This window comes from Sus scrofa, chromosome 1 (assembly GCF_000003025.6).
Source record: "Sus scrofa isolate TJ Tabasco breed Duroc chromosome 1, Sscrofa11.1, whole genome shotgun sequence".
NCBI classification, from domain to species: Eukaryota; Metazoa; Chordata; class Mammalia; order Artiodactyla; family Suidae; genus Sus; species Sus scrofa.
In genome coordinates this window covers 163,057,071-163,080,425 of record NC_010443.5, presented here as the reverse complement: position 1 = coordinate 163,080,425, position 23,355 = coordinate 163,057,071, and the positions used below count along the sequence as shown (strand labels likewise).

The window sequence follows — 23,355 nt, the reverse complement described above, 5'->3', positions numbered from 1 at the left end:
CGGATGGGGGGCTTTGGTTCTATATCACTCAACTAAAAACTGACGAATTAATCATGCAGACTTGGGACAGCAGATACAAAGGCACTGAAGAAATCACAAGCTTAAGGAATTAGAGAAACAAAAATAAGGGCAATGTGACTGAAACCTAATGATGAGAGGAAGTGGCATGAAAAAAGTTGGAAGGTAGACAGAAGCAGATCATACAGTAAAACAGGACAGGGAGTGTGGATGTATGGAGAAGCCACAGAGGGGACATGATCTGACCGATCTTTATCCAAGATCACTTGGCCTGCTGGATGGAGAATGGTTTGTAAGGGAGCAAGACAGGAGAGAGGAGACCCTGGGAGGCCATTGCATTCATCCAGGCAAGAGGGATGGTGGTAGTTTGAAGCAGGATAATGACAGCAGAGATGGTGAAAAGTGGTCAGATTCAGGGTGCATGGTGGAGAGAAAAGGCAGCTTCTAAATTTTGAAAGGAACTCAATTCTAACTCTTAAGTGCAAAAGGAATTCAGAGGGAATTCCTTGGCTCATATAACTGAGAAGAGCAGACTGGAGCTGACCTTAGGGATAGCTGGAACCAGGAGCCCAAAGATCCTTTGCTCTTTCTCTCTCTAGGTCTCTCCCTGCTACTCTTTGTGTATCAGGTGCATTCTCACAGGCTGGTCATCTCCAGGTAACTGGACCAGGCTGCAGGAAATCCAGGCTCACATCCTTACAGCTGGAGAGGAAGGAATGTCTCTTCTCAACTCCAGTTTGGCACTTCTTGGGATAGGACCCTAATTTTCCCAGCCTGGGTTACATACCTGCATTTTGGGTCATTTATTATGGCCAGGGGTGGAGGACCATGGATTCCAGCTCAAATCTCATGCCCAATGAAAAGCCAAGAAAGAAAGTCTATGAGCTGGTTGGCCAAGCCATTGAGGGTCCCTGAAGTGACTCTGAACTATAATTCTCCCTGTCTGACTTGGGGGACTGTCTCGGGCCTCTTAAAGAGGATTGTGTCACCTTTGAGAGCAGCCTGGACCCCCCCCAAGGTTTTCCATTTTTCTGCCTGTTTCTCTTTTCTTCCTCCTCTTACTCCAGTTCTCTCTGCTATAGCTTATAACTAGTACTTTGTGTATGCTCTGTACCAGGGTTATGCTAGTGATAACAATCCCAGGCATAACAATCCCAGCTCGGCACCCAGATGCCTCTGAAATTCAGAGAGCTCTTGTATTAAAAGGAAGAAGGGAAGAATTTATCTGGGGACAATTAGCAGGTATAGGGGTACCCAACTAGAGACTACATTTGCCAGATCCCTTGAAGGTTGGGCTTCTCCTTTGGCTAAGTTTTAGACAAGAGATGAGAGAAGTAGGGTGCTGCTTCTAAATCACTTTTGTTTTCCAATTTATGTAAACTTTTTTAAAAAATTTATGTAAACTTTTTAATTGAAATGTAACACAGAGAAAAGTATACAAATATTAAGCTTTGGCTTAGTGGATTTTCACAAGTCAACACATCCATGTGTGGGAACATACACCATCCAGATCCAGAAGTAGAACTTTGCCAGAACCCAGAAGTCTTATATCCACAAGGGCAACCACTATCCTGATTTTTCATACCATATATTAATTTGCCTGTTTTTATATTTTATATAAATGGAGTCAATCAATATGTAATCTTTTGTGTTTGGCTCCTTTTGCCCAGCATTGTATTGTCGTGTATTGTAGTTGTGGTTCATTCATTTTTCTTTTGAGGGCCATATCTGTGGTATATGGCGGTTCCCAGGCTAGGAATTGAATCAGAGTTGCAGCTCATGGCAATGCCAGATCCTTAACCCACTGAGCAAGGCCAAGGATCAAACCTGCATCCTCATGGATACTAGTCAGGTTTGTAACCTGCTGAGCCATGACAGGAACTCATTTTTTTTTTTTTTTTGGTTCTTTCATTTTTGTTTTCGGAGTATTCCATATGCGGCTATGCCCACTATTTTTATCTTTGGATCCTGTTTTTATAAGAAAAATTTCAGCCCATCCACTTCTTTCCTCTCTCTGGAACATAAATATGATGGTGGAAAGGACATCTAAAGGCAGGAGTCGTTAAATTGCAACCCATGGACCAAATCTAACCTGCAGCCTCTTTTTGTAAAAACAGTTTTATTAGAATATAGCCATACCTGTTTGCTTATGTAATGTCTGTGGCTGCTTTTGCACTGCATTAGCAGCATCGAACAGTTGTGACAATGATTGCATGGCCTGCAAAACCTAAAATACTTACTATTTGGTCCTCCACAGGAAAAGTTTGTGGACCCAGGCAACAAGTTAGAAGGAATCTGGGTCCCTGAATGATATCATGGAGCAGAGCAGCCTACCTGCCCTGGACCAGCTGTTCACCTCCTGAGTGTTATGTGTGAGAGAGGTAAACTTTGGTATGCTTTGAGGAACAAGGTTTGAACTCTGTTTGTTACAGAAACGTAGCCTGTGTTATAACTAATACATACACTGTTTATGCTCAACAACTGCTGAATTAGTGAATGTCATGGCATCAGGAAAGCTAAGTTCTAGTCCTATTCACCTTTACTATGACCAGTCATATAGCCTTGGACGTTGGACCTCTTTTTCTTATCAAACCATAAAAGCTTCAGAGAGGAGTAAAAAGGAAAGGAATTTTAGAGAATATTACCAGGAGTCAGTTGTGTAATAACAAACCCAAACCCTTTACACTCAGGAGGTTTTTTACCTGGGGGTTAACCAGTTAGCTTTTATGCGTAATAAATCAATACGTAGGTAAAACTCAATAGGAAGGGGGGAACCCTTTTCCTAAGAGGAGGGTGATAAAGATAGGGAAATACCCACTGAGCTGTCCAGGGTCCTGATCCCTCAGTTCAGAGCACTTTAATCTGAGCCTAAGGTTAAGGTGCTAGGTAGGGTCCTACCCTGAGCTGTAGGCCCCTAAGGGTAAGCATCTTCCTGCTTTTCAACTTCCTACCTCCCCACATCGAAGATGTGACAGCAAGACCAGACTTCAAGGTAGTGGAGACTGCTTTATATTTCCAGGTCAGTCTGTTCTGTTCTTTGGGGTGGGCCATCCATTGTCAGCTGATGCCAGAAGGGATAGATAAGCCCTTGGCTAGCTTGTTTGTTCTTACCTTCATTTTCACAAACAGCACTTACACTCAGAAGCCAATTTAATCATTCCATTTGAACAGTCATTCTGCCAAGTTCCCCAAAGCAGCATATTCTCTTCTCAGTAAACTTCATAGAAAATGAAATGAAATCCAAAAGTGGTGTTGTAAGGTAATGAAGACACACAGGATGATGCAGCAGAGGTAGGTCTTACAAGGATGTTCACTGCAGCGTTGTTTAAGATGGTAAAAAAAAATCTAAATGTCCAAGAACAGGGGAAGGGTTAAATTATGGTATGGAACAAATGTTTCTTTTAAGGGCCAATTTTTATATTAAACCCAGAGGAGGGAAATATATAGTAGAATTAGTAAGGAAAGTTTCTGAAATATATGGCAATTAAATCCAAAATTATTGATGTTTAAACCAATAATTATTGGATGCAATAGTGTGGTTGAGAAGAGGAATGGGTACTCAAAGGGAAGCCATCTTTATGCTGAAATAAAATCAGCTCAGTGATAGATGCTTTTTTCAATAGACATAGATTTTGCTGGAAGCATTTCAGGAGCATTTTCAAAGTATTGGAAGTTTAGGCAGAAACTGGTATCAAACAATGGTACAAATTATGTACTTTCTCCAAGAAAGGACATTCAGCAGCCACTCCTTTTAGCTACAACACTGGAGACTTTCTATGTCATTGACCCTTATTTATAATCCTTAATCCCATGTCTTTGACCCCAACTCCTGGTTATAGTATAACCAAATACCTTCTTCAGTTGCTGACTAACTCAAAGTCCAAGAGTGGAATAAAATCAAAGTCTATCAGCCTTTAAGTTTAATCAGTCCTCTACACAGCACTCTTCAGATAGCTTCGTCTTGAAGAAAGTTGCTCAATAATGTGTTTGAGGAACACCTAACAACTTGGTCAATACGTACTGTTCATTACTTTGTCTGAATTTTGCTGTTCTCACCTTTACAAGCAAGTAAGCATTCTTTCAGGGGAATTAAATGTCATACAGTTGACCTCAGTGTTAAAGAGAACACATCAGACAGGACTGCAGTTAAAGTTTAATCACAATCTTGCCATAAGGGGAAAGGGTAGTCTCAGCTTAGAAATTCACATTTGATAAATGGTTAAATAATCATTGTTAGACTAAATTTGAAAACAGAAAGTGTTCTAATGAAAGGTCACTAAAAGTCTTGACTAATGTCAGTTGGGTGGGTGGGTGACTAGTTTTCCAAAACATGTCTTAATGTTCTTAAATTTATCAGAAAATTTTCTAAACATTTTAATCAGGAATCATTATCTCTTTGCAGAAGAAGATATGAATTAAATCATTTGAAAAGAGAAAAATTCCTATCCTGGATCAGATTCAGGACTGTTTACCTATTATACAGCCCCTCCTCTGGGCTCAGATAATTTTTAAAGCTCCGTCTTGGTCAAAAAAAAAAAAAAAAAAAAAGGACTCTCTATCTCTTTTTTTTCTTTTTCTTTTTTGGTTGGGGAGTTGCATGGTATTTAATGTAAAGTGTTCCCTACTCTCTGATTCTCCTGAGTCCTATAGATTTGGAGCATAACCCAAGTCCTGAAGATAGGCTTGTTCTGATAGTTTAAGATGTTGCAACTTTACCATATTCATTGATGAGCTGAAGTAGTTTTCTTGTAGAATATTTTTTTTAATCCTTTTAACAATTTTAAGGTGTCACTTACTCTTTTTTTAATGGTTTGACTTACATATATGGTTGACCCTTGAACAACATGGGCACAAGTTCACTTGTGAGCAGATTTTTTTTTCATGTAATAGAAAATACATGAAAATACAAATACAATACAAAATACAATACAAAATACAATACAAATACAATACAAAATACAAATACAAATACAAATACAATACAAATACAATACAAATACAATACAAAATACAAATACAAATACAATCTGTGGTTGGTTGAATCTTTGAATGCAGGCTGTAGATACAAAGGAGCTGCATAGATGAATGGCAACTATAAATTATATGTAGATTCTTAACTGTTTGGAGGGTCAGTGCCCCTAAACCCAACGTTGTTCAAGGGTCAACTGTCTTCTTTTAAAATGAATTTTATTTCATTTATAGTTGTACAACAATCATCGCAACCAAATTTTATAGCATTTCCATACCAACCCCCCCCCCCATCCTCCTACCCCCTCAACCTGTCTCATTTGGAAACCATAGTTTTTCAAAGTCTGTGAGTCAGTATCTGTTCTGAAAAGAAGTTCTTGGTGTCCTTTTTATAGATTCCACATGTCAGTGATAGCATTTGATATTTGTCTCACTGACTGACTTCACTTAGCATGGTAATTTCTAAGTCCATTCATGTTGCTGCAAATGCCATTATTTAATTCCTTTTAATGGCTGAGTAATATTCCATTGTGTATATGTACCACACCTTCTTTATACACTCCTCTGTCAGTGGACATTTAGGTTGCTTCCATGTCTTGGATACTGCATATAGTGCTGCAGTGAACATTGGAGTACATGTATCTTTTTGAGTCATGGTTTTCTCTGGATAGATGCCCAGGAGTGGGATTGCTGGACGAAATGGTAATTCTATTTTTAGTTTTCCGAGGAATCTCCTTAGTGTTTTCCACAGTGGCTGTACCGATTTACATTCCCACGAGCAGTGTAACAGGGTTCCCTTTTCTCCACACCCTCTCCAGCATTTATTGTTTGTAGACTTTTTGATGATGGCCATTCTGGCTGGTGTAAGGTGGTACCTCATAGTTGTTTTGATTTGCATTTCTCTAATAATGAGTGATGTTGAACATCTTTTCCTGTGCTTTTTGGCCATCTGTATGTCTTCTTTGGAGAATTGTCTGTTTAGATCTTCTGCCCATTTTTTGATGTTTTTTTTTTGTTTGTTTTTTTTGTTTTTGTTTTTTGTTTTTTTTTTGGTTTTGAGCTGCAGGAGGTGTTTGTATATTTTGGAGATTGATTCCTTGTCAGTCGCTTCATTTGGAAATATTTCCTCCCATTCTGTAGGTTGTCTTTGTTTTGTTTATGATTTCCTTTGCCATGCAAAAACTTTTAAGTTTAATTAGGTCCCATTTGTTTATTTTTGTTTTTACTGTCATTGCTCTAGGAGGTGGATCCGAGAAAGTATTGTTGTGGTTTATGTTGGAGAGTGTTTGGCCTATGTTTTCCTCTGAGAGTTTTATAGTATCTGGTCTCATGCTTAGGTCTTTAATCCATTTTGAGTTTATTTTTGTGTGTGGTGTTAGGGAGTGTTCTAATTTCATTCTTTTACATGTGGCTGTCCAGTTTTTCCAGCACCACTTGTTGAAGGGACTGTCTTTTCCCCATTGTATATTCTTGCCTCCTTTGTCATAGATTAGTTGACTGTAGGTGCGTGGGTTGAATTCTGGGCTTTCTATCCTGTTGCACTTATCTGTATTTCTGCCTTTGTGCCAGTACCATGCTGTTTTGATGACCGTAGCTTTGTAGTATAGTGTGAAGCCAGGGAGCCTGATTCCTCCAGCTCCATTTTTCTTTCTCAGGATGGCTTTGGCTATTCTGGGTCTTTTGTGCTTCCAAATAAACTTGAAGATATTTTGTTCTAGTTCTGTGAAAAATGGTAATTTGATAGGGATGCAATGAATTTGTAGATTGCCTTGGGTAGTATAGTCATTTTGACAATATTGATTCTTCCAATCCAAGATGTTATATCTTTCTATCTGTTTGTGTCGTCTTTGATTTCTTTCATCAGTGTCTTGTTTTCAGAGTACAGGTCTTTTGTGTCTTTTGGTAGGTTTATTCTTAAGTATTTTATTCTTTTTTTATGCAATGGTAAATGAAACTGTTTCCCTAATTTCTCTCTCTGATCTTTCATTTTTAGTATATAGCAATGTAGTTGATTTCCTTGTATTAATTTTATATCCTGTGACTTTGCCAAATTCATTGATGACCTCTAACAATTTTCTTGGTAGCATCTTTAGGATTTTCTAGATATAGTATCATGTCATCTGCAAATAGTGATTGTTTTACATTTTCCTTTCCAATTTGGATTCCTTTTATTTCTTTTTCTTCTCTGATTGCCATGGCTTGGACTTCCAAAATTATGTTGAATAGTAGTCATGAGAGCGGACATCCTTGTCTTATTCCTGATCTCAGTGGAAAGTCTTTCAGCTTTTGACCATTGAGAGTGATGTTAGCTCTGGGTTTGTTGTATATGGCCTTTATTATGTGAAGGCCGTGCCCACTTTCTGGAAGGTTTTTATCAGAAATGGGAGTTGGATTTTGTCAAAGGCTTTTTCTGCATCTATTGAGAGGATCATATGGTTTTTATTCTTCAGTTTGTTAATGTGGGGTATCACACCGATTGACTTGTGGATATTGAAGAATCCTTGCATCCCTGGGGTAAATCCCACTTGATCATGAGGTACAATCCTTTTAATGGATTGTTGGATTTGGTTTGCTAGTATTTTGTTGAGGATTTTTGCATCTATGTTCATCACTGAAATTGGCCTATAATTTTCTTTATTGTGTGGTATCTTTGTCTGGCTTTGGTATCAGGGTGATGGTGGCCTCATAGAATGAGTTTGGGGAGTGTTCCTTCCTCTGCAATTTTTTGGAATAGTTTCAGAAGGATAGGTGTTAGCTCTTCTGTGAATTTTTGATAGAATTTGCCGGTGAAGCCATCTGGTCCTGGACTTTTGTTTGTTGGAAATTTTAAAATCACAGATTCAATTTCAGTCCTTGTGATTGGTCCATTCATGCTTTCAATTTCATCTTGGTTTAGTCTTGGAAGATGGTACCTTTCTAAGAATTTGTCCATTTCTTTTAGGTTTTCTGTTTTATGGGCATGTAGTAGTCTCTTATGATCCTTTGTATTTCTGTGGTGTCTGTTGTAACTTCTCCTTTTTCATTTCTAATTTCGTTGCTTTGAGCCCTCTCTCTTTTTATTCTTCATAAGTCTGGCTAAGGGTTTATCAGTTTTGTTGATCTTTTCAAAGAACCAGCTTTTTGTTTCATTGATCCTTTCTATGGTTTTCTTTGTTTCTCTTTCATTGATTTCCGCCCTGATCTTTATGATTTCTTTCCGGTCTGCTAACTTTAGGCCTTGTCTGTTCTTCTCTCTCTAGCTGCTTTAGGTGTAAAGTTGGGTTGTTTATTTGTGCTTTTTCTTGTTTCCTAAGGTGGGCTTGTATTGCTATAAACTTCCCTCTTAGAACTGCTTTTGCTGCATGCCATAGGTTTTGGAGTGTTGTATCTTTATTGTCGTTTGCTTCTGGGTATTTTTTACTTTCCTCTTTGATTTCTTCAGTGATCGATTGGTTGTTTAGTAGGATGTTGTTTAGTCTCCATGTGTTTGTGGTTTTATTTTCTTCTTGTTGTTGACTTCCAGTTGTATATATAGCGTTATGGTCAGAAAAGATGCTTGATGTGATTTCAGGTTTCTTAAAGTTACTGAGGCTTGATTTGTGGCCCAGAATGTGATCAACCCTAGAGAATGTTCTGTGTGCACTTGAGGGGAATGTGTATTCTTCTGCTTTTGGATGGAATGTCCTATAAATATCTATTAAGTCCATCTGGTCTAATGGTTCATTTAGGTCCTGTGTTTCCTTGTTGACTTTGTCTGGGTGATTTGTCCGTTTCTGTAAGTGGGGTGTTAAAGTCCCCTGCTATTATTGTGTTACTGTAAAATTTCTTCTTTTAAGGTTGTTAGCAGTTGCCTTGTATATTGAGGTGATCCTATGTTGGGTGCATATATATTTACAATTATTATATCTTCTTTTAGGATTTATCCTTTGATTATTATGTAATGTCCTTTTTTGTCTCTTAGAATAGTCTTTATTTTAAGGTCTATTTTGTCTGATAGGAGTATTGCTGCTCCAGCTCTTTTTGATTTCCATTTGGATGGACTGTTTTCTTCCATCGTCTCACTTTCAATGTGTATGTGTCCCTAGAAGTGAAGTGGGTCTCTTGAAGACAGCATAAACATGGGTCTTTTTTTTTTTCTTTTTAATCCATTCAGGCATTCTGTGTCTTTTGGTTGGGGCATTTAATCCATTTACATGTCAGGTAGTTATTGATATGTATGTTCTTATTGCCATTATGTTAACTGTTTTGGGTTTGTTTTTGTTGCTCTTTTTTCTTCCCTTTTCTATTGTTCTCTGCTCTTGTAGTTTGATGACTATCTTTAGTGTTTTATTTGAGTTGATTTTTCTTTTTTGTGTGTGTATCAATTGTAGATTTTTGGTTGGCAGTTACCCTGAACTTTTGATATAGGAGTCTATATCAAATATATATAGATATACATATATACAAGATTGTTTTAAGTTGTTGGTCTCTTAATTTCAAGTGCATCTCCAGTATCCAGCATTTGTACCCTCCTCTTCTCATGGTTTTGGCTTTTGTAGCATATTTGTTTGTGAATGATTTCCTACCCTTGCTATAGGTATGCCTTTATCAGTGAGCCTTGTCATTTGTGATATTTTTATTTCTAGTTGTGGCCTTTTCTTTTCCACCTAGGGAAGTTCCTTTAGTATTTGTTGTAAATCTGGTTTAGTGGTGCTGAATTCTCTTAGCTCTTGCTTGTCTGTAAAGCTTTTGATTTCTCCTTCAAATTTGAATGGGAGCCTTCCTGGATGGAGTAATTTTGGTTGGAGGTTTTTGCCTTTCATCACTTTAAGTATATCATGCCACTTCCTTCTGGCCTGCAGAGTTCTGCTAAAAAATCTGTCAATAACCTTATTGGTGTTCCTTTGTATATTGTTTGTTTCTTTTCCCTAGCTGCTTTCAATATTTTCTCTTTGTCTTTAATTTTGGTCAGTTTGATTAATACGTGTTTTGGGGTGTTCCTCCTTGGGTTTATTTTATATGGTATTCATTGTGCTTCCTGGATTTGATTGAGTGATTCCTTTGCCATGTTTGGGAAGTTTTTCGCTCTTATCTCTTCAACCATTTCTCTGGCCTTTTCTCTATTCTCCTTCTGACACCCTTGTAATACACATGTTGATGTGTTTAACATTGTCCCAGAGTTCTCTTAGACTGTTTTCATTTCATTTACTTTTTTCTCTTTTCTGTTCCTCTTCAGTGATTTCTACTAGCCTGTCTTCCACCTCACTTATTCATTCTTCTGTCTCCTGTATTGTGCTGTTGTTTGCTCCTAGTGAATTTGTTTTTTTGGCTTTTTGTCTTTTCTAGAGCCACACCTGCAGCATATGGAGGTTCCCAGGCTAGGGGTCTAATTGGAGCTCTAGCTGCCGGCCTACACTAGAGCCACAGCAACACCAGATCTGAGCCACGTCTGCGGCCTACACCACAGCTCACAGCAATGCCGGATCCTTAACCCATTGAGCAAAGCCAGGCATCAAACTTGAGGCCTTATGGTTTATAGTCGGATTTGTTAACCACTGAGTCACAACAGGAACTCCTCTAGGAAATTTTTTATTTCAGTTATTGTACTTTGCATCTATGCTTGCTTAATCCTTAAACCGTCTACTTCTTACCTCAGTGTTTCTTGTAATTTATCAATGTTTGCCTCCAGTTTATTTCCAAGATCTTGAATCATCTTTACGATTATTAGTCTAATGTCTTTTTCATGGAGGTTGGTAATATGCAGATCACTTAACTGTTTTTTTTTTTTTTCTTATTTCCTTATTTGAGTCATAATTCTCTGCCTTTTCAGTTTGTATAGATTTTTGGTGTGGTCTCCTCTTTGCAGTCAATGCAGTTGTATCTTCTCTTGCTTCTGATGTCTGCCACCCTGTGACTGAATTTGGTACAGGCGCTTACTTTAGGCTTCCTAATGGGAGGGACTAGTGCCTATCCACTGGTAGGTGGGGCTAATTTGAATCCCTCTGGTGGGTGGGGCTTGGTCTCTGGGTGAGATTAGAGGGGGCTGTGTGCCTGAGGGGTCTTTAGGCTGCCTGTTTACTGATGAATGGGGCTGTGATCCCACCTGGATTATTGTTTGGCTTGGGGCTTCTCAGAGCTAATGGGTGGGGCCAGGTTTTCCCAAAATGGCCACATCTAAAGGAGTTCACGCTGATTATTATTCCTGAGACCTTTGCCTCCAATGTCCTTTCCCCATAGTAAGCTACAGTCACCCCTTGTTTTTCCAGGAGATCTTCCAAGAACTGCAGTCAGGTCTGACCTAGATTCCTATGGATCCTCTGCTTTGCCCTGGGACCCAGTTCACATGAATGTCCGTGTGCGCTTTTCAAGAATGCAGTCTGTGTTTCCCTTAGTCCCTTGGAGCTCCTGTGAACAAGCCCCACTGTCTCTCAGTGCCTAATGCTCTAAGGGCTCCTCCTTTCAATGCCAGATCCTCAGGCGTGGGAGCATGATGTGGGGCTCAGAACTCTCCCTGGCTAAACCTGTGCTATATACTTACTTTTCCAGTCTGTGGGCTGCTATATACTTACTTTCCAGTCTGTGGGATATGGGGTTGCTTATATCATGTAATTGCCCTCCCACTGTCTCTTTGTCTTCTGGAGTAGGATATCTTTCTTGATACTTTGCAGTCTATTTGTTCAAAGTTTGTTCAGCAAGTTGTTGTAATTTTGTTGCTTTTATATGAGATTGTGAGCTCCAGTTCTTCTATTCAACTGTCTTAATCATCTTAATCCTATCTCCCCTTCTTAGGTGTTTTCTCTTTTCTTTGTAATTCTTGATTTCCTTTCTTCTTTTCTTGATCTTGTCTTCTGTGATTGATGATTTCTGTAATGGTACACTTAGATGTCTTTATCTTTTGTATATCTACGTTTTTTTTTTCTCTTTGGTTACCATGAGGCTTACATATAACAACTTTTATTTATAATGATCTATTTTCGATTGATAACAACTTAAAAGTTTGAATGCATTCTAAAGCTCTGCATTTTTATTTTCCTCTTTTCCATGTTTTATGTTTTTATTTATTTATTTATTTATTTAGGCTGGGACCCAGTTCACATGAATGCCCGTGTGCACTTTTCAAGAATAGGGTCTCTGAAGTTCCCATTGTGGCTCAGTGGTTAGCAAATCTGACTAGGAACCATGAGGTTTCAGGTTTGATCCCTTGCCTTGCTCAGTGGGTTAAGTATCTGGCGTTGCCATGAGCTGTGGTGCAGGTTGCAGATGTGGCTCAGTTCCCGTGTTGCCTGTGGCTCTGGTGTAGGCTGGCGGCTACAGCTCCGATTAGACCCCTAGCCTGGGAAACTCCATATGCTGCAGGTGAGGGCTTAGAAAAGACAAAAAAACAAATAATAATAATAATAATAATGGAGTCTCCATTTCTCCCAGTCCCATGGAGTTCTTGTGCACAAGCCCCACTGGCTTTCTTTGCCAGATGCTCCAGGAGCTCTTTCTCCCTATGCCAGATCCCCAGGCGTGGGGACCTGATGTGGGGCTCAGAAGTCTCTTTCCTGTAGGTGAGTCTCTGATACAGTTATTTTCCAGTCTGTGGGCTTCCCACCCAGCAGGTATGGGGTTGCTTATATTATGTAATCACCCCTCCTACCTCTTGATGTGGCCTCCTTTTTGTCTTCTGAAGTAGGATATCTTTTTGAAAGTTTCTAGTCCATTTGGTTGAAGGTTGTTCAGCATTTGGTTGTAATTTTATTATTTTTATGAGAGAAGGTGAGCTTCAGTCCTTCTATTCTGCCATCTTAATCCCATCTTGGACATAGTGGATACAGTATTTTTGATTGAAAGTTTTTTTTTTCTTTTTTCACTTTGATTACATCATGCCATTCCCTATTGCCTGTAGAACTTCTACTCAAAAATCTGCTGATAGTCTTATGGGAGTATTTTTTGTACATAACAAATTTTTATCCTCTTGCTGATTTTAAGATTTTCTCATCTTTAACTTTTTTAAAAATTTATTTAAAAAAATTTTTTTCCACTATACAGCACGGGGACCAAGTTACACTTACATGTATACATACTTTTTCCTCCCATTTTTGTGTTGTGATATAATTATCTAGAAATAGTTCTCAGTGCTACACAGGAGGATCTCATTGTAAATCCATTCCAAGAGCAATAGTTTGCATCCGTTAACCCCAAGTTACTGATCCCTCCCACTCCCTCCTCTCCCCATGGGCAGCTAGAAGTTTATTCTTCAAGTCTTTGATTTTTTTTTAATTTTAATTATAGTATGTCTTGGTGTGGATCTCTTTGGGTTTTTACTTGAACTCTCTATTCTTCTTACACATAGATGGCTCTTTCCTTCCCCATGTTAGGGAATTTTTCAGCTGTTATTTCTTCAAATGATTTTTCTCCTTTCTTCTCCTTCTGTGACCCCTTGAAATGTGAATGTTGGTCCATTTGATGTTGTCCCATAAGTCACTTAAGCCATCTTTACTTTTTTTCATTCTTTTTTTTCCCTCTGATTCCGTGATGTCCACTGTCCTCTTGTCTTTTCTTCTGCTTCATCTAGTTTGCTGTTGAACCCCAGCAGTGTTCTTTTTAGTCTCATTATTGTTTTTTCAGCTCTGTGACTTTGATTCAACACTCTCTTATACTGTTTATGTTGAAGTCTTCACCGTGTTCATCCATTCCGTTCTTGAGCTTGGTAAGCATCTTTATGACCTTTGTTTTGAACTCTTTATGAGGTAAATTACTTATCTTCTTTATATTAAGTGTTTTTTTCCTGAGTTTTTGTCTTGTTCCTTTGTTTGGAACATATTTCTCTATTTCTTCATTTTTCCTTGACTCTGTTGGTTTCTATGAGAAGGTAAAACATCCATCTTTCCCAATCTCGAGGGAGTGGCCTCTTTTAGGAGATGAAGCTCATCATCCAACCCTGCCCTAGCTGTTGGTTGTCTCTCAAACCTTTGCGATTGTCCAAACTGCCCATTTTAATTTTAGAGGCTCCCGGTAGTTGAGGGTGTGCCAAGACTTGTCATTATCCCATAGAGGAGGATCTCAGTCAGCACGTAGATTCAGGCTGATTGGAAGCTAGACCCTTAGGCAGCAGTATATACAAATATATAGAATACAGGCATAAGCCCTGATGGCTGCAAAAGCTAGGTTCCCTAGAAGTGTCCCCAGGCATCCTTCACTAAAATTGTGGCTCCAGACAACTGTACAAGCCCCCATATAGGAGATAATGGTGGGCAGATGGAAAGCATAAAGTCTGCATCCTCCAGCCTTTGTCCAAGGAGAGTATCTCAGTCAGTCTCTAAATGTGCATCAAACCAGAAGCCTGCCCCTTAGGTCAAAGCTCCAGGACAAGCAAAATATTCCTTTATCACAAAAAGACTGGGCTCTGTTTCCATCACTGTCTCACTGTGCCCTGGGGGCATGATAGCAGGCCAAGAACTATTTTCCCACTTATTACAACCCCATGGAGCCCAGGAACACAAGCCTTGCTGCCCTTCAGAGACAGATGGTTAAAGGACATCACTTAGGCAGTAGCCACAGAAACCAAGGTATTAGTTGTAAAATCTGGAACCAGACACATACAAACTCCTTTCTGGGAGATGCTGGGGCTCTGGATGGCTACAGAGTGAAAACACAAGTCCTCACCCTCTGAGTCACTGGATTGCATTACAGGGGGCCCTTAGGTGTGCACTTCTTTAGAAATTTGCTCCTCAGGCCACAGTTATGAACATCAGCCAGTGGGCGTCTTTTATAGAAAGACTCCTTGGACTGTTGCTTCTTGCTGTGCCCTGGAGATGGTAGTCAGTAAAGAACTCTTTCTCTGTTGGTTACAGTCCTGAGGGGCCTGTAAGCATAAACCACCCCCCCCGGCCATCAGAGCCAGGTATTCAAAGGTGTCTTCTGGGTTGTAATCATAAAAACTAGTGTACCAGATGTACAAACAGGATACTGGATGCAGGTAAAAGCTCCCATCTGGGAGATAACGGTGCTCTGGACCGCAGCATAGGGAGGGCATAAAGATGTTGCCCACCAGGGGAAAGAAACCCAAAAACTAGGTTTTAAAAAAGAAATGATAGTGTCCCAATGGCAGGAGTAAGACAAAGGGAAAGCACAAAGATATTGTCCACTAGCCTCTAGAGAGTATCCCAGCGGGTCCTTAGATTTTGCTAAGGGCCTCTGACCTTCTGACCAACCTTATAAGACATAAGCAAATAAGCCTCTTACATAAAGCCTGGGTGTATCTCAGTTGGCTCCTTCTGTGCTGAGCCCTGGTGCAGGTGGATCTGATGGTATGAGCCTTTTAATAGCCATTTCTAGTTTGCTATCGCCTTGTGGGCCTTGTGGATGTGAGATCCTCTTGGCTTTCAAAGCCAGATGTTTTGGGATGCAGGTCTTAAATGTTGGGATGCCTGGTGTGGGGTTATAACCTGCCTTCATGGAGAAGCTCTGGGGTTTTCAGCGAGAGTGTATCCCAGCCTTTCTTACCTGTGTTGCTGTGTGCTTTTTCTCGTTTCCTGATCTGTAGGAGTCTCTTAGCTAGTTGTTTTTGTTTTCAGAGGAAATTGTCTCATATGCTCTAGATTTGGTGTGTTCATGGGAGGAGTTGAATTCAGGATCTTCCTTTGTCACTGTCTTGAACTGGCCTCCTTCCTTTATATGGCTAAATAATATTCCATTGTATGTATATACTGCAGTTTGTTTATGATTCCTCTGTTAATGAATATTTAGGTTGTTTCTACCTTTTGGCTATTGTGAATAGTGTTATGGATATTCAGGTGCAAATATCTAAGTACCTGTTTTCAATGTTTGGTGTACACACACACACACACCTAGGAGAATTGACAGTAAGTTTGTTTAACTTGTGAGGAACTGCCAGACTGTTTTTCATAGCGAGTTCAGTGTTCCATTTGCAATGGGTGGAAGTTCTAATTTCTCCACATCCTTGTCAACACTTATTTTCTTTTTTTAAAATCTTTTTTAAAAATCGACATTCTAGTGGGTGTGAAGTAGTATCTCATTATGGTTTTAATTTGCACTTCCCTAATGACTAATGATGTTGAGGATGTCTTCATATGCTTATAAGACATTTATATATCTTCAGAGAAGTGATTATTCAAGTCAAGAAAGTCATTTTTACAGTGTTTATTTTTAAGGGCCCAATCTCTACCCCTTCCTGAGATAGGCTTAGTTTTCCTTTTATTGTTTTGACAGGCCTTTTTGTATTTGTAAATGCACCAAAAGTTTTACTGCAGCCATAACTTACTAGCAGGTTCTGACAGGGCTTTTGGAAGCTGTCTTTCAATTTTCCTAAGCTTCATTCACATCACATGAAGGCAGCAACTGTTAAAATGTATTTAGATTCCATTAGCGTACATTTTGCTATCACACTGAGTGTCTTAAGAACAATTTTCTCCCCATCAGTCATCATTACTGAACAGTTTCTGGAGTGAACATCAGTAGGAACCTTTAGGTGGTGCTCTTTAGTTAAAAACATTTATTCCTCAACTGATTTAAATGTAGTATATATGCTAAGGAAAAAAAATGGCCTTTAATTTATTTTTTTAGGGGCCATCTCCCAGGTCTGCTCAGGTTTTATCATACCATTTCTTTTGCATTTCTCATACCATTTCAGTCCCATCTCCTCCCACCCATTTCTAAAGGGTTGCCCTGAGGTAGACATGAAATTCTGCTCCAGAATTCTTCTTCCAGAAGCAGGCTATTGGTTGTAGAATAGCAAAGAGGGCGTCTTGATTTCCTTCCTTACAAAACACCCCTAGATAGATACTCTGTCATCAGCTACTTCTGACAAGTAGTAGCTGACCAACCTGCATGGACTGGGTCCACTGAGACCAAGTCTGCTGGGACAGCTGGTCAACCCATGTGGACCAGGTCTGAGACCAAGCACGCCAGGACAGCTGGTCGACCCACTACTTCTAATTATGTCTCCCAAAGAAGTCCCACATCTCTGTCTTCCTGCAGAGAACCTCATAGCCCATTTCCCTATTGGGGTCATGGCTTCCTTACTGTCCAGGAGCCGAACACCTGTCCTGCAACCAGCTCATCAGACTCGGCTCTCCTTTTCCTTACCTGTTCTCTTGCCCTTCAGCATCCTAATTCCCCTTCACTGATTTTTCTGCCAGCCATGCATCATGTATTTCTAGTCTATCTATTCACTTCCCAGCCCCTCCTTTTGTTCAAGGGTTCCCAGGACACAGTTGGTCTTACCAACTATTAATCCATACCTCTGCCTCTGTAGTCTGATTCCCTTTTCTCAGCCACTTCACTTAGTACCCTTCCCATACCTTACTTCTCACCACAAAGGACCCCGATGTTCCTTTAGAAACCACACAAGCCTAGATTCCTCCATCATTTACCCCACTCTAAAATAAAGAACCCGACTTAAAAGATATTTTAAAAGATTGTACTTCCCAAAGATATTACTAAAGCATTTATTTTTTTAAACAAAAATATACGTTAATCTCAGATTTACAGGATATAGAAATAATTTATCCAAAGCAATTTTCATTTAAAAATTTTTGATATTGCACCCAGCCATGTAAGTCTTTGACACATTTGCATCGTCAGCATTTCCCACAATTCACAACACAGGAGAGAAATCTGAAACTGACAGAACTATACAAGCTAACTTTTTTTTTTAACCAAAAAAAAAAAAAGCCTTACAATATTTTTATTTACAAGAAAAGTTGTAAACTTCCAGAAATTTATTTCCATAGAATAAAGAGCTATACATTCTTTTATTATACCTAGAAAATGAATTATATACATGCTGTGATTCCCTCATAAGGAATTTAAAGGAACATATTGTGAACCTTCACAACCTAATGAAAAAGAACAGAATTAGTGAAAACACTTCTGTATCTTCGCTGGAATATGGATACTAGTGTGTGAAACACTGAATGAGAAAAGCCCTGAATAACTTTTACCTCTTTGAGGATAGTTTCCATAATTGCCTAAAGTTATCTTCAACTTTAAAAGGATACACCGCTAGAAATATGGCCACCCACAGGCTTTTCTCTTAAGACATATGACAGGTAGAAAAGAATGAGGTCTCTGTTCAAGTCCCTTTATAAAATTCTTTACATATAGGCAGGCACAAAAATTTGCTTTTCAAAAAAAAGCTTTGACAATATTCTGCAAATTATCACTGATACCCTCAGTTTTTAAAAGCTTTTTTAAAAAAGCCCATAAATATTTAAATGCATCTTTTTTTAATGAGAGTAGAAAATAAACTCACTTGGTACTACTGAAGGGGCTGAAATAATATACAATAGTAAAAGTAAACATGTGTAATGTGCTCTTTCAACTTGGTAGTAAACCGAAACAAACCAAACTTTGTACTTATGAAATGGGAAGTAATTTTTGTTGATTGAACTGAATTATTAAACCAATATGAGAACATGAAACCAGGCAGCCCCATTCTCAATTCTGAAAAAGTCATCAGACCACTTAGCTTCTAGGGGGTGAACATTCAGAAATCTTTTGTCATTACCATTATAAAGAAAAGATTTTTAATTAGGTAGGTTCCAGGAAAAAAAAAAAAAAAGGAGCCTCTGGGAAATTTGTGTTGAAGATCTCAGACAGGAAAACCTAATTGTAATTTTATAATACAATACCATTTGAACTGAAATATAAGACTTTATTCTCTTGTACTAGACTGTGGCGGTGTTGAAGCGTTCACTTGAAGCCTAACACCGGCAGTTGAATAATAGGACTTTTTTAAGAGGTCTTCTTGGCTTCGCTATTGCAATAGTCCAACCCAAGTAGTTTGTTTAAAAGGTTATTGCCTTCAACATCCTCGTGACAGGTTTGTTTTTTTTTTTTTTTTTTTTTTTTTTTTTTTTACAAAACGTCCTGAGTTTCATACAAAAAATTAGACATTTCCTCTGTGTGACACTTTTGCTCCAGGCCACCTTGGCAGATGCCTCAGCTCTCCACCGTGCGCCTGTACTCTGCGGTCCCATCGGCTATGACAGCGTCCAGGGGAGAACGCTTCTTGCGGATGCTGCGCCCGGAGGAGATGAGGTCCGCGTAGCCCCGCTGGTGGGAGAAAGCGTAGGCTGAGCGCCGCGTGGACACGCCCCGGCGGAACACTTGCCGCCGCTTCCACTGCTCTTCGGCTTTTAACCGCTTGCGATGCTTCTGGATCTACCCAAGGGGAAGAGACCGGCAAGATTAAAAAGAACTGGCGGACTGAATGGAAATGAAGGTCAGTGATGGTGGGGGGGCGCCGGGCCACAGTGATGGGACCCTTATACCAGGCTTTCTCTCAGCAGCCTCATTTCAGGGCAGGAGTAACCGTCCTCAATTTATAGACAAAGAAATGGAGGGAGACAGAGCTTCCATGACTCTTCCAAGCTCCCAGAGCTACTAGAAAAGTGGGAGCCAATATTCCCACTCTGAAACTTCTGCTCAAAATTCGTGAATCAGGTCTAAGAAAAAAAAAATCTCTGTTAGGGAGTTCCCTGGTGGTCTAGTTGGTTAGGATTTGGCACTTTCACTGCTTTAGTGCAAGCTGAGGCCCTCGTCTGAGAACCGAGATCCCATATCATGCCACTGCACCCTGTGCCAAAAAAAAAAAAAAAAAAAAAAAAAAAAAAGAAAAAGAAAGAAAGAGACTGTTAGTCTCTTTCTCATGTTACTACTGCATCCTCTTCTTAGTGGAAGAGGGAGATCTGGAAGATACTGAAGGTTGCCCATTTAGCATCTGCTCTCTCCTTCCTTCCAATTGAAATGGAGTTGGTACTCAGGTACCGTCCTCCTTCCAGTGGCATTCCTCCTGTGATGTGGACGCCACTCCCAAGCTTGGGATTGACTGATTTCCCTTGCTCCCTACTAGTCTAGGAATGGGCATGTGACCTAATTGTGGTTAATGAGACCTGAGGGCAGTGTGCTGGGCCCCTCCCTAAGAAGGTCTGAGGCCCCTAAGGGAAAGGTAAGAACAAAATACGGCCTTAGTCTTCCCCTGATACTGACATATCAGGATGCAATGCCAGGAACTGCTCTAAGCCATCTTCCAGCTGCAAGATGAAACTAATAGTAAAGAGGGGAGAGATGGGAAAAACCCAGCCCTATTTTTTTTTTTTTTTTTTTTTTTTTGGTCTTTTTAGGGCCACACCCAAGGCATGTGGAAATTCTCAGGCTAGGGGTTGAATTAGAGCTGCAGCTGCCAGCCTACACCACAGCCAGAGCCACATGGGGCCCAAGCCTTGTCTGTGACCTACACCACAGCTCACGGCAATGTCAGATCCTTAACCCACTGAGCGCGAGACCAGGGATCAAACCCACGTCCTCATGGATACTAGTTGGGTTTGTTACCACTGAGCCACAACAGGAATTCCAACCCCAGTCTTTTTTGATCACATTAAGTTGCTGATCAGCTGATCTTGAAGCCTAATTATTATGTGAATGGAGATGATTTTTGAGCCATAGCTTTCTGCTACTTGTAACTCAAAGAATTGTGCTGTAAGAGGTGATGTTTTCCTTTAAATGAAGGGAAAAAAAAACCCAGCCCGTTTGCATGGCAAAATATTAACAGTATAATTGTTACATTGAGAGGATAGATATATGGGGCTTCATTATACTATTCTCCCTTTTTACGTTTGATAATTTTTGTAATAAAAAGCGAGCAAAGAGGAGTAGGTCATAAAAAATGTTCATTCCAGACTTCCCAAAACTTGGAATTTTGCAGGAAAGCTGCTTTGGGGAAAATGCTTTGATTTCTGTGAGAGGCACTCAGAATTGGGAGAGTATTTTTTCTATACCTTATCACTTTCTGATGGCCAAATTGTCATTGACAGGAAACGTATGGCAACAACGGGCAGCAAGCACACAGCAACGGTCAAGATGATGGTCAACCAAATGTATGGCTGCCTCAGAGCATTGGAAGCTGTGCCTGGAAAGAACACAGAGACTGAATCACAGTGGTCCTTTCGTCCCATGGGCATGGTTAAAATTCCATAATCCACACATTCCCTTCTCTATGGTAAGCTTTTTTACCCCCTTTTCAGGCCTGCACTTGTGGCATATGGAGGATCCCAGGCTAGGGGTCAAATAGGAGCTGCAGCCACCAGCCTACACCACAGCTACAGCCACGCCAGATCCGAGCCACGTCTGTGACCTACACCACAGCTCACAGCAATGCTGGATCCTTAACCCACTGACTAAGGCCAGGGCTCGAACCCACATCCTCATGGATACCAGTCAGATTCGTTTCTGCTGCACCACAATGGGAAGTCTTCTGTGGTAAGCTTTTATAACCAGATTACCCTCTCCCAAACATCCCATCACTGCTCAACAAATGAACATTTTAAAGTCAGGCTAAGCAAAGCAAAATTAGGAAGGTAAATTCTTTGGAACAAGGTAAATGTATATAGGCAAACAAATAAGGAAAATAAAAAGTACATTTGTTGACCTCATGTTGATTAAAAATGCAAAGTAGACAATTGATACTTCTGGATTTTTTTAAGGAACTTAAGCACTTTCCAATGTATAGTTTTGGTTTGAAACTGCCATTTGTGGGATAAACCTCGTGCTAGGTATTTTATACAGATCATGACAGTTTTTTTGGGGGCCATGCCCATGGCATGTGGGACTTCCCTGGGCCACAGCAGTGACAATACCAGATCCTTAACCTGCTGAGCCACCAGGGAACTCCCAGATTATGCCATTTAATCATTTCTGAGGGCTGAGTCTTACCCTCTTGAGGAAAGAGGGCTGAGTATTACCCACCTGAGGAAACTGAGTTGTGGAAGAAGTGAAGAAATTTGCCCAAGGAATCAGAACTAGCTAAGACAACTCCTAAATTAAACCCCACATCTGGCTTTTTCCACTGAATTCGGCTTCTGTTTTTTCACATCAGAGAAAATGACAAAGTATATAATAAAGCCAGATAATCATATATACTACTCAATTTTTAAACTAAATCCAAATTTGTCACAATATTTTCTGTACTGAAACTGTAAGTTTATAAAAATTTTTAGAATTTTATTTTTTAAATGTGTCTTTTACACTGTGAAATGTATATAGGGTTTAAATACACTCCCTGTGGGAATATTCTAAGTAACAGGGTACTAAAACTTTGAAACACACAGTCAGTAAAGAAAAACAGTCATAAAAAAAAATTGAGCTCAATCCCAAGAAGAAAAGCGTTACCACAGCAACTGTCTTTTACAACCCAACAACTGGTCATTAAAAACAAAACAAAACCTCATCTTTTACAGGGAAACAAGTTTATAGGGAATTTTTTCCACTGTAAATCTAAGCTACTCTATCCAAAATAAGAAGTTCATAAATTCCAATTCATGCTATTTATAAAATTTATCAGTTCAAATTCATTCTAGTACTTGTCAATTTGTCATATGTTTTATGCAGCTGTAAATTATTTTCCATAAGTTTCTTTATTGCTCTGCATACATATTTCCAATGATGTAGTCCACTTTTGAGTTCTAGAATCCCATCATATGGGATTCATAGTTTGTTTAGCTAATTTGATGTTCCTAGGTTTTTGGACTATTTCCAATTTTTTAGAAATGTTTTGGTGATAACAATCCCTTTGTGCAGTTTACCTTTCCAACATTTAGTGTGTTTTATCTTAGGGTATTTTCCCCCTCTCTAAAGACTGGGTCAGAAGGTACAAAAAAGTTTAAAATTCATTATGTGGAGTTCCCATCGTGGCTCAGTGGTTAATGAATCCAACTAGGAACCATGAGGTTGTGGGTTCAATCCCTGGCCTCTCTCAGTGTGTTAGTGATCCAGCGTTGCCGTGAGCTGTGATGCAGGTCGCAGATTCAGCTCAGATCTGGCATTGCTGTGGTGTAGGCCGGTGGCTACATCTCCGATTAGACCCCTAGCCTTGGAACCTCCATATGCCATAGGAGCGGCCCTAGAAAAGGCAAAAAGAAAAAAAAATAAATAAAATTCATTATGTATTGCTAGGCAGTGTTTTAGCAGGAGTAAACTATAGTGTTACCAATTTCCCAATAACCTACCAATATTAGGTTTTGTGGAAGGAAAAAAAAAAAGCATAGTTATAGCTTAAAGTGCTTTTGATTTGCTTTCCTCCCATCATGTTACCACTCTTAGCAGCCTGCCACCATCATTCAGTTTCTGGTCAGGGACATAGATTTTCACTAGCAATAATTTACACTTTGTGTTTTTACTTACCCTGAAGTCTTATCTGATATATCAGAATGTAAATGAATGACATTTTTCTACTCATTTATTTTTGGAATTTAGAAAATACCAACCTGTAAATTGAAATGCAGACGGAAAGAGAACATGTATTCCAGCACTATGAAAGTCAAACATGATGCCAAAATAAAGTGCAATGCTTCCAAAAATTGAAAAAGCATTCACAAAAGTCCAATAAGAAGTATCCAAGCCAAT

The 23,355-nt window shown here is 39.5% G+C and overlaps 1 protein-coding gene and 1 long non-coding RNA gene across 5 annotated transcripts in view; one reads left to right on the top strand and one right to left on the bottom strand.

Annotated features, from left to right (window-relative positions):
* LOC110261747 overlaps positions 1 to 23,330 on the top strand; it is a 25,496-nt gene extending 2,166 nt beyond the window's left edge. The window contains exons 2-5 of the long non-coding RNA XR_002346204.1: positions 2,276 to 2,399; positions 18,877 to 19,177; positions 20,769 to 20,953; positions 23,206 to 23,330. This is a non-coding gene — a long non-coding RNA (uncharacterized LOC110261747). The remainder of the gene's footprint in view (positions 1 to 2,275; positions 2,400 to 18,876; positions 19,178 to 20,768; positions 20,954 to 23,205) is intronic.
* Positions 17,386 to 23,355, bottom strand: part of ATP8B1 (ATPase phospholipid transporting 8B1) — a 126,832-nt gene continuing 120,862 nt past the window's right edge. For all 4 annotated transcript variants that reach the window (XM_021100031.1, XM_021100041.1, XM_021100045.1 and 1 more), the window contains 3 exons: positions 23,217 to 23,355; positions 20,733 to 20,863; positions 17,386 to 19,116 (listed from right to left, as the gene is read on the bottom strand). In XM_021100031.1, the coding sequence (XP_020955690.1) occupies positions 18,895 to 19,116; positions 20,733 to 20,863; positions 23,217 to 23,355 (492 nt within the window). In that variant the 3' untranslated portion in view covers positions 17,386 to 18,894. The remainder of the gene's footprint in view (positions 19,117 to 20,732; positions 20,864 to 23,216) is intronic.